Source organism: Marmota monax, unplaced genomic scaffold, assembly GCF_021218885.2.
Source record: "Marmota monax isolate L192 unplaced genomic scaffold, Marmota_monax_Labrador192_F-V1.1 WCK01_AAM20220418_F8-fsc00004, whole genome shotgun sequence".
Taxonomy (NCBI): domain Eukaryota; kingdom Metazoa; phylum Chordata; class Mammalia; order Rodentia; family Sciuridae; genus Marmota; species Marmota monax.
This window is the reverse complement of record NW_026692881.1, coordinates 28,448,091-28,461,377: the sequence shown is the minus strand read 5'-3', so window position 1 is coordinate 28,461,377 and position 13,287 is coordinate 28,448,091. Positions and strand designations below refer to the sequence as shown.

Sequence of the window (13,287 nt, the reverse complement as noted above, 5' to 3'; positions counted from 1 at the left end):
GAACATGAGTGTTTAGAAATTATAATATCTCATTACTTGCCTGCAAAAAGGTTTTCTGGGAAAAGATGAGGTAATGATTGGCACATGTTTATTGGATATTTTTTTTGATCTTTTTAGATAAATTTTAGATAACTTTTTTTAATAGATCTTCTTTTTAAAATCCATATATTGGGTTAACTTGTGCCTCAAAGAAAACTGTTTTGGTAAAATATGTACATAGTTGTGTTACATGTGAATAGTTTTAGACAGAAACATATCTATTCAGACAGACTCTTAATGTAGCACTTATTCACTATAGAGTAGAACTTATGCTTTTCTTATAGAAAAACATATCCTTCCTAGATGCTATCCTAGGTTATTTACTTACTGAGTTAACTAAGTAATTAAATTAATGTCTTTTAATTCAGAAATATTGTTATCAATTCTCAGAAATTCTTGCAAAACCAATTTAATATTTAATGTCAACCAGTTAAGAAGAATCATATACATGTGCTTGTGCTCACAACACATCCAATTAGTTAAAATATAGGTATTAATCATCTTCATGTCTATTAATTAAATTTAGAATTTTACTGCCTTCTAATCAGTTTTGTGGCCTAAGGGCCATAGTGTATTAGCCCTTAAATTATAGTGATGTTGAACGGATTACTTTGAAGGGATATAAATGATAAACAAATGATTGATTGTTTAAGTGAAAAATATGACCTAGTGATATTATTTTAGGAAGGTGAAACAACTAGACTCATCAGAGAAATAGAAAAATTAAAGGAAGATATCAGCTCTCAAATCATTAAAGTAAAGTGGGCCCAAAATAAATTGAAAGCTGAAATGGATTCACACAAGGTGAGTACTGTAACACCATGAAATAGAAATTAGAATTAGGAGTGAATGCAATAGCAGTTAAGGAGACATGGAACTTGCTTTAGTGACTCCTACAGGATAGTTTGGACCTGAATATTTGGTGATTATGAAAAAGAGGTTTTCTTGCATGATTTACTTATGGGTTGAAATGTTAAATTTTATTATTTGTAGTTTACAACACCAAAATTTGCCTTATTGCATTTTTATTTTGTATGCAAAGTTGGGGGCCAGGTACGAGTATGTGTAAGTTATCAAAATCAAAAATAAACTCTGGAAATTTTTAGAAATATCAGTGATGCTATTTAAATAAAATAATAAACATAAGTTCTCTTAACTTTTTTGTTTTTATTTTTGTTTTCTTTTTTGGTGTTACTGGGGATTAAACCTAGGGCTTTATGCATGCTAGTCAAGTGCTCTTCCACTGAGCTACGTACCCCATCCTTTTTAAATTTTATTTTGAGACAGGGTCTTGCTAAATTATTCAGACTGCCCTTGAACTTGTGATCCTCCTGCCTCTGCATCCCGATTTCTCTAGGATTACAGGCATATGCCACAATACCAAGCTGCAAATATCACTTTAATAAAAAATAAATATAATTAAAAATAATTATAAAAGTTGGTACCAGATGCCATAATTTTAAGCACTAAATGAGCTGATACTCAAAGTAATAAAAGTCTGTAGTTGATATTAAGTAAAAGAGCAACTCTGAAATGTGACTTGAATAGAAGAGTAATATAGAAATATATCAACTTTGAGGCTTTCAAAAATAAGCCTAATGATATCCTTTAAAACTATAATCCTGGATTACTATATTAAATAATTCCAAATCAGTATTTTTAATAGCCTTTGGGTATTCATATGTTAGTATCATCAGAGAAGACTGTAGGGAGAGTAGTCTACAATGGTCAAAGATAGGTTGCAGAACAGTAGACTCCCCTTAAGTCTGCACAGGTATATGAAGAAGCTACCAAGGCTAAGAAAGAAATGCCAGAAAGGAACAGGGTAGCAATCCCTAGAGGTCTCCAGGGCTGAGCCATTTATTATTTCCCTTCCTTTTGGTTTTCAGAATGAGGAATTAGAATTCCAAATCCACATGGACAATAATGGTTTTTAGCTGCCTGAATTGCTTTACGATATGAACATAATACTTGGACTAATATCTAATATTTGAGGAACCTTCCTTATTTTCATCTATTGTCAAAAGAGACAGGATCCTTAAACTTACTGGAACACTAGCATTGAGGAGTGAAAAACTTTACAAATATATGAGCTCTGTATATTTAGAGAATGGGTGATATCTGATTCTTTTTTAAAAAAAAAAAGAGAGAAGAGAGAGAGGGGGGGGGGAATTCCTTAATATTTATTTTTTAGTTTTCGGCGGACACACATCTTTGTTTGTATGTGGTGCTGAGGATCGAACCCAGGCCGCACGCATGCCAGGCAAACGCGCTACCGCTTGAGCCACATCCCCAGCCCGATATCTGATTCTTAATGACAGCCTTGAGATAGATGGAACCAAATACTCTGTAAGTGCATTAGAAAAGTGGGTTAAGGCTGACATCTGTAAGGTAACATGGTGTGGATGCTAGAAAGTGAAAATAACAACCATACTAGCCTGGTATGTGAAAATCAATATTTACCTGTTCTTTTAAAGTAAGGCTTTTCTTCCCAGCAAGCATTTAGTTCTGTACACAGTCATTGCTTTCAGAGAGGGTCTGGGATAGACCCCTGCTTACACCCTTGCTTACATATTTTATGTGTTACCTAATAGATGTGAGAGGGAATCTCTGGGTCAAAGCATACAGATCTCTAGGACATACTACCAGAACTGAAGTGTAGCCTAGGTACTCTAGACACCCAGATCATCAGATCAAATAGAAACTATTTTGTTCCCTTCCCTTAAGACTTCTTTGGGGTTTAGCTAAAATCATTTTTAATGCCTTACCTCTTAGAACAAAGCCTTTTATTTTGAGTGTAATGAATAAAGAAGGAAGACTTCCCCCAATGTATCTGATGTATTTGATCATCTACCTGGTGGCCTACCTTTTCACCAGCCTGGTCTCAGGATAAGATGTTTTCACCAAAGTATAGGTGTGGCTGGCAATAAATGTGTTCTTTGGCAACATGATTTGGCAGTTCTGGGTACTTGCCAGACAATTATGCTTCAGAGAAAGCTAGAATAATGGAGTCTGGTATGGAGGCAGTACCCAGACCAACAGGATGCAGGAGATCTAATTTATTACCAGGATTGATATATTTTATGACATGTTCCTTCCACTAGGTCACCTAAAGCAAGACTTTGCCATTTAATGTGCTCTTCTCCCAAGGTGGTTGTGTTGTCTGTGATAGTCTCATTCCTAAATGGTTTGTTTTCTCATAAGGCCCACTAATGGAAGCTAGAGCTCACTTTAAATTAGCTTTGCCATTTCATGTCACCTACTAAGCTATATTCTATGTTCTGTTCTGTAATTTTTCTATACTATTACCTTATTTTGTTGACTATATTCTATTATATTATGGAATAAGCACGTTCAGATTTACCCTTCCATCTTCTAAAACTAAAAAAAAAAAAAAAAATGAAACAATATATGAAGTGAATGTTTTTAGATTTGAGACAATAAGCAGCATGAGACAGTGATCCTTGAATGAAGGGAAACAAATGACGTACAGTGCCAGGAGGTTTCCAGGCTGCGTTACAATGAAAGGAACCTAAATAGAGGCCAGCAGTCCCCCTGAAGAGAAGAGAGAGAGTTGAAAGTGTGGAGAACAGGGAGGACAGAGTTCCAGAGATCAGAAAGGAATATGGCCAGTAATTCCTAGAGTTACTCAGGGCTAGGAACTATTTGTTTCCTCTAGCCAAAGAGATAAGATCTCTTTACACACAGGGCAGCAAGTAGGCAGGCCCCAAACAGATATTGTTTTAGTTGTGGGGGACCAGTGGCCTTACACTACGTTTGTTATGGACCCACCTTATAAAGCTTTAAAAGCAGTCTTATTTCAGGTAAATTAGCTATGCCTTAAAACAAAGTCCAAAAATATTTAATAAAAATCTTGACCTAAGAGCACAAAATTCACTGTTTAGCCAAAGGAAAACTACCAGCATGCAAGAAAGCAAGAAAATATAGCCCATAATGAGAATAAAGCAAGAATCAATCAATAGGAACAGATCTAGAAATGATACGAAATGTAGGATAAGACACAAGGATGTTAAAACAGCTATTATAAATATACTCTCATATGTTCAAGAAGATAAATAAAAGCATGACTGTGATAAGGAGAGATATGGAAGATAGAAAAAAGACCAAATTCACATAATACATTGAAAAATACATTGGATAGACTTCACAACAGATTAGCACTGCAGAAGACAAGATTAGTGTACCTGAAAACAGCAATAGAGAGCTGCATGCTGGTGACTACCAGATTCGTAACCTCTGCCCAGAACTCCAGATTCACATATTCAACTGACTACTTGACATCTGACACCTTCAATAACTTAGAGGCATCTTAAATTTAACACTTCTAAACCTGAACTGATAATGCGCCCTTCCCTCCATTGCTTGCCTATCTCAATAAATTGCAATTCATCCTTGCAGTTGCTCAGTCCAAAAACCTTGAATTTATCCTTGATTTCTCACAGTTACCATATCCAATTCCTCAGCAAATCCCCCCAATTCATGTCTTTCAAGTCTTTTCCTGTCAGCTTCTCAGTAAGCCCCTAACTACCCTATCTAAACTTTCAGTACCTCCCCCAAAATTTCTCATGTCCTTGCTTTATTTTTATTTCTTAGCACTTATACCTAATATATCATTTACGTATGTATTTTATTTTTTATTTAACTCTTAAATAAAAAGTTTTTGTAACTCTTAAAATAAAAAAAAATTAAAAAAGAGAGTAGGGATTTTTTTCATTTTCTTGCACAACTATTTCCTCAGTGCATAGAACAGTAACTAGTACATAATAGGTGCTCACTCAGTTAATAATAAGTGAACAAATGAAACACAGTTGATACCTTAGCCTAAACACATTCACTGTGATTCTTTTCCTTTGTTCAAATATTTATTTAATAAATATTTGTTTGGCACATAGGAATATCTTAATTGCTATTTTTCAAGTAGATGAAGCGAGTATCTACCACATGTCAATGCTGCTTTAGTTGTTGTTGAATTAAAGACCAGCAACTCAGAAGTAGATGTGTTTCTTTAAAATGACATATAGAAAGCAGTGTGTGAAGCAGAAATGTGTGTGAAGCAAGTTGAAGGATTCAAGAAATGATGGGAAAGGTATTCCAACTAGAATAGCAGGAAAAAAGGAAAAAAGAAAAGTGAGTATTTGCTGTGGGAAAACCAAACTGAGTAGAACAAAAGATCCATATTAGGAGTTCCTTCATTACTTCTATAAACATCAATTGAACAATTAATACATGATAAGTACTGAGTTAGTTGCTGTCCAGAAGCTTTATACTCAATTGGGTAAACATATAACCTTCAATACAGCATATCAGTTGTTAGAATCCAAGCCATCCCTGGGTTCCATCTGTGGGAAGGCAGAGTAGCAGCATCTACAACTTTGTGAACTGAAGCTACTAGACGAAGATACCTAAGCTCTCATTTAAAATTTTCACTGTAGCCCAAACTATGGCACTAAATCAGGTCTGTGCAGGAGATTACAAAAAGCTGTAGAGCAAGGGTTGTATATTTGAAAATCCCAAGAGTAGAAAGGAAAAGTGAAGAAAGAAGAAAAGGAGGAGAATATTGTCTTGTAATGGCCATAAAATTAGGATATTTAAAGAGTCAGGGGTGGTCAAGGAGCAGGTAAGAAAAGGATAAAAATGAGAAAAAGTACTTGAATTTGATGAGAATAGCCCAGAAAAATCTTTATAATTGCCATTTTAGGAGAACGGCAAGGAACAAAACCATATTGCAGCATCTATTAATTAAAATGCAGTTTTGAAATCTGAGGTTGTGGCTCAGTGGTAGAGCGCTCGCCTAGCACTTGCAAGGCCCTGGGTTTGATCCTCAGCACCACATAAAAAAAAGTAAACAAAATAAAGATACTGTGTACAACTATTAAAAAATAAAATATTTTTTAAAAATGCAGTTTTGAATAGATATCATGGCCATAAACCAAAATACTCTCTTTCATATAAGGGTATGCAAAGAACTATCTGACGCTTTGCTTTTCTTATCTGGTTAATAACTTCTGGTAATTTGCTGAAAACTAATTTTATTTAATGGCTATCAGTTCACTGTGTAGGCCATTTAACTTTCTATTAGAAACATAAAATATTATTGCAACAATAGTATACCACCTCTTGGTACAGTAAGAACTTTCCCTACTCCATGGTTACTTTTTTACCATTCTTTGTGTCATTGTGGCCAACTTTGTCTTTCTTTGTCAATGCAGGAAACCAAAGATAAACTCAAAGACACAACAACAAAGTTAACACAAGCAAAGGAAGAAGCAGATCAGATACGACAAAACTGTCAGGATATGATAAAAACATATCAGGTATGTTGAGCTTTTCAAGTAGATTGGTAATAAATTGTGGGAAGCCATTCTCGCACGTGATTTGAGTTACCTCCCTGTCTGGGTGTGAGGCACTTAGACACACTGTGTGTAATAAATTATACGAAATGTCAGTATTCCGGTTTCATTAAATTTCTGTATTGGCAATATCTGAAGTATAGAATGGATTTGATAGAACAGTTAAACAAGTTGCAGGTTAATTCCTCTGTTAAACTACCTGCTGCTTTGGATCTTATTAGAGCAGTTTTAACCAAGTGAAATTTGTAGAGAATGTCAGAAGGACAAAAATGCAAGGAAATTTAAAACTTTAAAGAAGAAACTACTTTCTATTATGTTATATAATATGCTATTCTTATTCATGCAAAATTGACTTTTAAAATCTTTCAATGCATTGTTCAATTTTAGGTACATAGCTGTATGTTTCACAATTAGTAAACTCAGCTGCAAAACTTTCTTAGCTTTTCAAAATATAAAGCTTTAAAAATCATCATTTTTTCCCTGTTTTCCTTCCATTAGGAGTCTGAAGAAATTAAATCAAATGAGCTTGATGCAAAACTTAGAGTCACAAAAGGAGAACTTGAAAAACAAATGCAAGAAAAATCTGACCAGCTAGAGGTGAATACTTTTGCTCTTTGAATATCTTAGACTATGTAGTAAATACAGAAAGAGAGACAGAGTAGGTGTTGTTATCTACTTTTAAAGCCTTTTGGAACAAGTAGGCGATAAGTTTTAGATGTAGTTTAGTGCATTATGATTTGTGGTTTCTTTTAAAGATGCATCATGCCAAAATAAAGGAACTGGAAGATCTGAAGAGGACCTTTAAAGAGGGTATGGATGAACTGCGAACACTGAGGACAAAGGTAATCAAATCTTTAGTTATGACTCCAGAGGAAGAAGGGTAAATATCTTTAACTTTGGATTTACTCTGATTTTTGAAGGGGTGGGGAAAAGGTAGTTACATAGAAATTTTTTCAAAATAGCTGAATGCAGTGGCCCACACCTATAATTCTAACTACTTGAGAGACTAGGCAAGAAGATTGCAAGTTCAAGGCTAGTATGGGCAACTTAGTGAGACCCTGTCTCAAAATAAAAAATAAAAAGGGCTAGGGGTGGAGCTCAGTGGTAGATAGATCACTCTTGGTTTCAATTCCCAGTATTGCAAGGAAGAAATGAAGGAAGGGAGGGGGGAAGGAGAAGTAGGAAGGAGAGAAAGAGAAAGGGAGATAAAAGAAATTTTATAAAATAAAAAAATAAATAAAAGAACTCAGAGGAGCACAATAGCAATTCTCTGGTAATATAATTGACTTTCATTGAAATGAAAGTATATTCCATGTTAATTTCTTTGAAGTATTTGCCAAACATTTGTATTCCATTCCATATTTGCTGTGATTATAACTTATCCTTGGGCCTTTGATCTAAAGATTGTTGTTTTAGCAAATCATTTGGAAAGATAGTTGAATCTAAGAACTATGAGTGCCAGAAAATAGTAAGAAAACTATCTGTTTCTCCTTGGGTATATTTAATTGTCTTAGTTGGGTAAAGATTGCATTTCTAACAGCCTGTTAAATCTCTTCCACTGTTTGAAGTCTTTAATTGTCATGGTAATGTCCCTTACCTTTTAATATGATTATGAATAATATTATATATTATCACAGGTATCATAATCGGCCTTTCAGTTACCACTTTGAATCTGGAATCACCTAATAATTTTCAAAGAGTTTTTCATATACCTTCCTATTTGTTCTCCATGTCAGTTATTTGAAGTAGTTGGGGAAGATAGATCCTTTTTTTTTTTTTCAGATGAATAAATGAAAATTAGTAAAAAATAAAGTGACATGCTTAAACTCTCATGACTGAATCACCAGAAATCTGCATTTGAAATCTAGGACATTAACTTCCTATTGTATTTTCTTCATATGAACTAATACTGCTTTAGAATTAAGCCTTGATTTCTAATATGTAACCACTATCTGAAATAGTTTATAAGGAATAAGAAAATATTATTTGTAGTTTAACTTGGTTACGATAATTTAATAGGCAAAATGTCTAGAAGATGAACGATTAAGAACAGAAGATGAATTGTCGAAATACAAGGAAATTATTAATCGCCAAAAAGCTGAAATTCAGAATTTATTGGATAAAGTGAAAATTGCAGATCAGATACAGGATCAGCTTCAAAGGTACAAAATTAACAACATCTCTGTGTTGATAAACAAGCTTTTTACTTCTATTTCAAGATTATATTTTTAAATGGAATTATTGCGTGAAGAACAATTTTTACAGTTTTACTAGCTACAATTCAAAATTTTTCTCTCTTCACTTGAACTTTTTTGGACTATATTTGAGCTCCCACAATGGATTATAAAAATCAAAGTTTATATTCCCTAATATAATTTGCAATAACAATTTATAAGACAGATTGGTTTTATTTAGTTTCTTCAACTTTGAAATTCCATTAACTATGTAGAATACTTTTTTCCTTCTAAAAGGTAAATCTTGAAGAGTATCAAAATCTAGATTTTTGAATGTGCATTGCTTTTAATGTAATGAGTTGACATTATTCCTTGTCTTCTTATAAAACTGTGTAACTAAGCTCCATTTCTGGCATTACCTTGCAGAGCCTCAGTTGAGGTTGAATTCAAACAGTGTCTTCTTTTTTGCACCTCACACACACCCAAGGTGCTGAAGTAATTTCAACCATCATCCAGATTGACACCACAGAAGTTCATGGTCACTGACCTCAATTAGGAATATTTATGCATTTCTGTTCCTACTACATGTCTTTGATCGGAGCCTTCTACCCAATTCTCTTAGCATCTCTTCTAAACTTGATCACTTTCCTCACTTTTCAGATTTCCCCTTTACCCCTCTACTCCTGGCAAATGATTGCTTCTTTATAGAAAAAAAATAGAAGTTGTCGGATGACAATATTCTCATCATCTTGCTATTAGTCCTTTGAACTGCCCATATCTGCATTCTTTCTTTCCTTTGCTTCTGTTATGGAAGAAATGTTCCTGCTCCTCTCTGACCTAATTTTTCTTTCTATTTCTGTTGTGGATCCATGCTCTTCTGCCTTCGCAAGGCCTTTCTTGATTATTCCTTTTTTATCCCACCCATATCTCTTATATATCTCTGCTGACTTTCCTTTTCTTTCTGTATTTAAATATGATCATATTTTTAAAAAATCAAAACTCTTTGGATCTTCCTCTACCAATGTATTTTTCTCCTTTTCACAAACTTTTGATAGAATTTGCTGTACTCATCAGCTGAAGGACATCTAGGTTGCTTCCACAGTTTAACTATTGTGAACTGTGCTGCTATAAACATTGATGTGGCTGTGTCCCTGTAGTATGCTGTTTTTAAGTCCTTTGGGTATAGACTGAGGAGTGGAATAGCTAGGTCAAATGGTGGTTCCATTCCCAGTTTTCCAAGGAATCTCCATACTGCTTTCCATACTGGCTGGACTAATTTGCAGTCCCACCAGCAATGTACGAGTGTGCCTTTTTCCCCACATCCTCACTAACACTTATTGTTGTTTGTATTCTTAAGAGCTGCCATTCTGACAGAAGTGAGATGAAATCTTGATGTAGTTTTGATTTGCAGGTCTCTAATTGCTAGAAATATTGTACATTTTTTCTTTTTTTTATTGTTGGTTGTTCAAAACATTACAAATTTCTTGATATATCATCTTTCACACTTTGCTTCAAGTGGGTTATGAACTCCCATTTTTAGCCCATATACAGATTGCAGAATCACATCAATTACACATCCATTGATTTACATATTGCCATACTAGTGACTGTCATGTTCTGCTACCTTTCCTATCCTCTACTATCCCCCCTCCCCTCCCCTCCCCTTCCCTCTTCTCTCTCTACCCCCTCTACTGACCTTCATTTCTCCCCCTTGTATTATTTTTCCCTTTCCCCTCATTTCCTCTTGTATATTCTTTTGTATAACCCTGAGGGTCTCCTTCCATTTCCATGCAATTTCCCTTTTCTCTCCCTTTCCCTCCCACCTCTCATCTCTGTTTAATGTTAATCTTCTTCTCATGCTCTTCGTCCCTACTCTGTTCTTAGTTACTCTCCTTATATCAAAGAAGACATTTGGCATTTGTTTTTTAGGGATTGGCTAGCTTCACTTAGCATAATCTGCTCTAGTGCCATCCATTTCCCTGCAAATTCTATGATTTTGTCATTTTTTAATGCAGAGTAATACTCCATTGTGTATAAATGCCACATTTTTTTAATCCATTCGTCTATTGAAGGGCATCTGGGTTGGTTCCACAGTCTTGCTATTGTGAATTGAGCTGCTATGAACATCGATGTAGCAGTGTCCCTGTAGCATGCTCTTTTTAGGTCTTTAGGGAATAGACCAAGAAGGGGAATAGCTGGGTCAAATGGTGGCTCCATTCCCAGCTTTCCAAGAAATCTCCATACTGCTTTCCAAATTGGCTGCACCAATTTGCAGTCCCACCAGCAATGTACAAGTGTACCCTTTTCCCCACATCCTCGCCAGCACTTGTTGTTGTTTGACTTCATAATGGCTGCCAATCTTACTGGAGTGAGATGGTATCTTAGGGTGGTTTTGATTTGCATTTCTCTGACTGCTAGAGATGGTGAGCATTTTTTCATGTACTTGTTGATTGATTGTATGTCCTCCTCTGAGAAGTGTCTGTTCAGGTCCTTGGCCCATTTGTTGATTGGGTTGTTTGTTATCTTATTGTCTAATTTTTGGAGTTCTTTGTATACTCTGGATATTAGGGCTCTATCTGAAGTGTGAGGAGTAAAGATTTGTTCCCAGGATGTAGGCTCCCTATTTACCTCTCTTATTATTTCTTTTGCTGAGAAAAAACTTTTTAGTTTGAGTAAGTCCCATTTGTTGATTCTAGTTATTAACTTTTGTGCTATGGGTGTCCTATTGAGGAATTTGGAGCCCGACCCCACAGTATGTAGATCGTAGCCAACTTTTTCTTCTATCAGACGGCGTGTCTCTGATTTGATATCAAGCTCCTTGATCCATTTTGAATTCACTTTTGTGCATGGCGAGAGAAAGGGATTCAGTTTCATTTTGTTGCATATGGATTTCCAGTTTTCCCAACACCATTTGTTGAAGATGCTATCCTTCCTCCATTGCATGCTTTTAGCCCCTTTATCAAATATAAGATAGTTGTAGTTTTGTGGATTGGTTTCTGTGTCCTCTATTCTGTACCATTGGTCCACCCACCTGTTTTGGTACCAGTACCATGCTGTTTTTGTTACTATTGCTCTGTAGTATAGTTTGAAGTCTGGTATCGCTATACCGCCTGATTCACACTTCCTGCTTAGCATTGTTTTTGCTATTATAGGTCTTTTATTTTTCCATATGAATTTCATGATTGCTTTCTCTATTTCTACAAGAAATGCTGTTGGGATTTTGATTGGCATTGCATTAAACCTATAGAGAACTTTTGGTAATATCTCCATTTTGATGATGTTAGTTCTGCCTATTCATGAACAGGGTATATTTTTCCATCTTCTAAGATCTTCTTCTATTTCTCTCTTTAGGGTTCTGTAGTTTTCATTGTATAAGTCTTTCACGTCTTTTGTTAGGTTGATTCCCAAGTATTTTATTTTTTTTGAAGATATTGTGAATGGAGTGGTTGTCCTCATTTCCATTTCAGAGGATTTGTCGCTGATATACAGGAATGCCTTTGATTTATGTGTGTTGATTTTATATCCTGCCACTTTGCTGAATTCATTTATTAGCTCTAATAGTTTCTTTGTAGAGCCTTTTGGGTCTGCTAGGTATAGAATCATATCATCTGCAAATAGTGATAATTTAAGTTCTTCTTTTCCTATTTTTATGCCTTTAATTTCTTTCGTCTGTCTAATTGCTCTGGCCAGTGTTTCGAGAACTATGTTGAACAGAAGTGGTGAGAGAGGGCATCCCTGTCTTGTTCCAGATTTTAGAGGGAATGCCTTCAATTTTTCTCCATTCAGAATGATGCTAGCCTGAGGCTTAGCATAGATTGCTTTTACAATATTGAGGTATGTTCCTGTTATCCCTAGTTTTTGTAGAGTTTTGAACATAAAGGGATGCTGTACTTTGTCGAATGCTTTTTCCGCATCTATCGAGATGATCATATGGTTCTTATTTTTAAGTCTATTGATGTGGTGAATAACGTTTATTGATTTCCGTATATTGAACCAGCCTTGCATCCCAGGGATGAATCCTACTTGATCATGGTGTACAATTTTTTTGATATGTTTTTGTATCCGATTCGCCAGAATTTTGTTGAGGATTTTTGCATCTAGGTTCATTAGAGATATTGGTCTGTAGTTTTCTTTCTTTGAAGTGTCTTTGTCTGGTTTAGGTATCAGGGTGATGTTGGCCTCATAGAATGAATTTGGAAGTTCTCCCTCTTTTTCTATTTCCTGAAGTAGCTTGAAAAGTATTGGTATTAGTTCCTCTTTAAAGGTTTTGTAAAATTCTGCTGTATACCCATCTGGTCCTGGGCTTTTCTTAGTTGGTAGTCTTTTGATGGTTTCTTCTATTTCCTCGATTGATATTGGTCTGTTTAGGTTGTCTATATCCTCCTGACTCAATCTGGGCAGATCATATGACTTCAGAAATTTATCGATGCCTTCACTGTCTTCTAATTTATTGGAGTATAAGGATTCAAAATAATTTTTGATTATCTTCTGTATATCTGAAGTGTCTGTTGTGATATTGCCTTTTTCATCCCGTATGCTAGTAATTTGAGTTTTCTCTCTTCTTCTCTTCGCTAGCATGGCTAAGGGTCTGTCGATTTTGTTTATTTTTTCAAAGAACCAACTTTTAGTTTTGTCAATTTTTTCAATTGTTTCTTTTGTTTCGATTTCATTAATTTCAGCTCTGATTTTAATTATTTCTTGCC

At 35.0% G+C, this 13,287-nt stretch overlaps 1 protein-coding gene across 2 annotated transcripts in view; it reads left to right on the top strand.

The window, feature by feature from the left end:
- Ccdc186 (coiled-coil domain containing 186) overlaps window positions 1-13,287 on the top strand; it is a 51,198-nt gene that overhangs the window by 21,107 nt on the left and 16,804 nt on the right. For both annotated transcript variants that reach the window (XM_046450294.2, XM_046450293.2), the window contains 5 exons: window positions 724-843; window positions 6,270-6,374; window positions 6,909-7,007; window positions 7,166-7,252; window positions 8,430-8,572. In XM_046450294.2, the coding sequence (XP_046306250.1) occupies window positions 724-843; window positions 6,270-6,374; window positions 6,909-7,007; window positions 7,166-7,252; window positions 8,430-8,572 (554 nt within the window). The remainder of the gene's footprint in view (window positions 1-723; window positions 844-6,269; window positions 6,375-6,908; window positions 7,008-7,165; window positions 7,253-8,429; window positions 8,573-13,287) is intronic.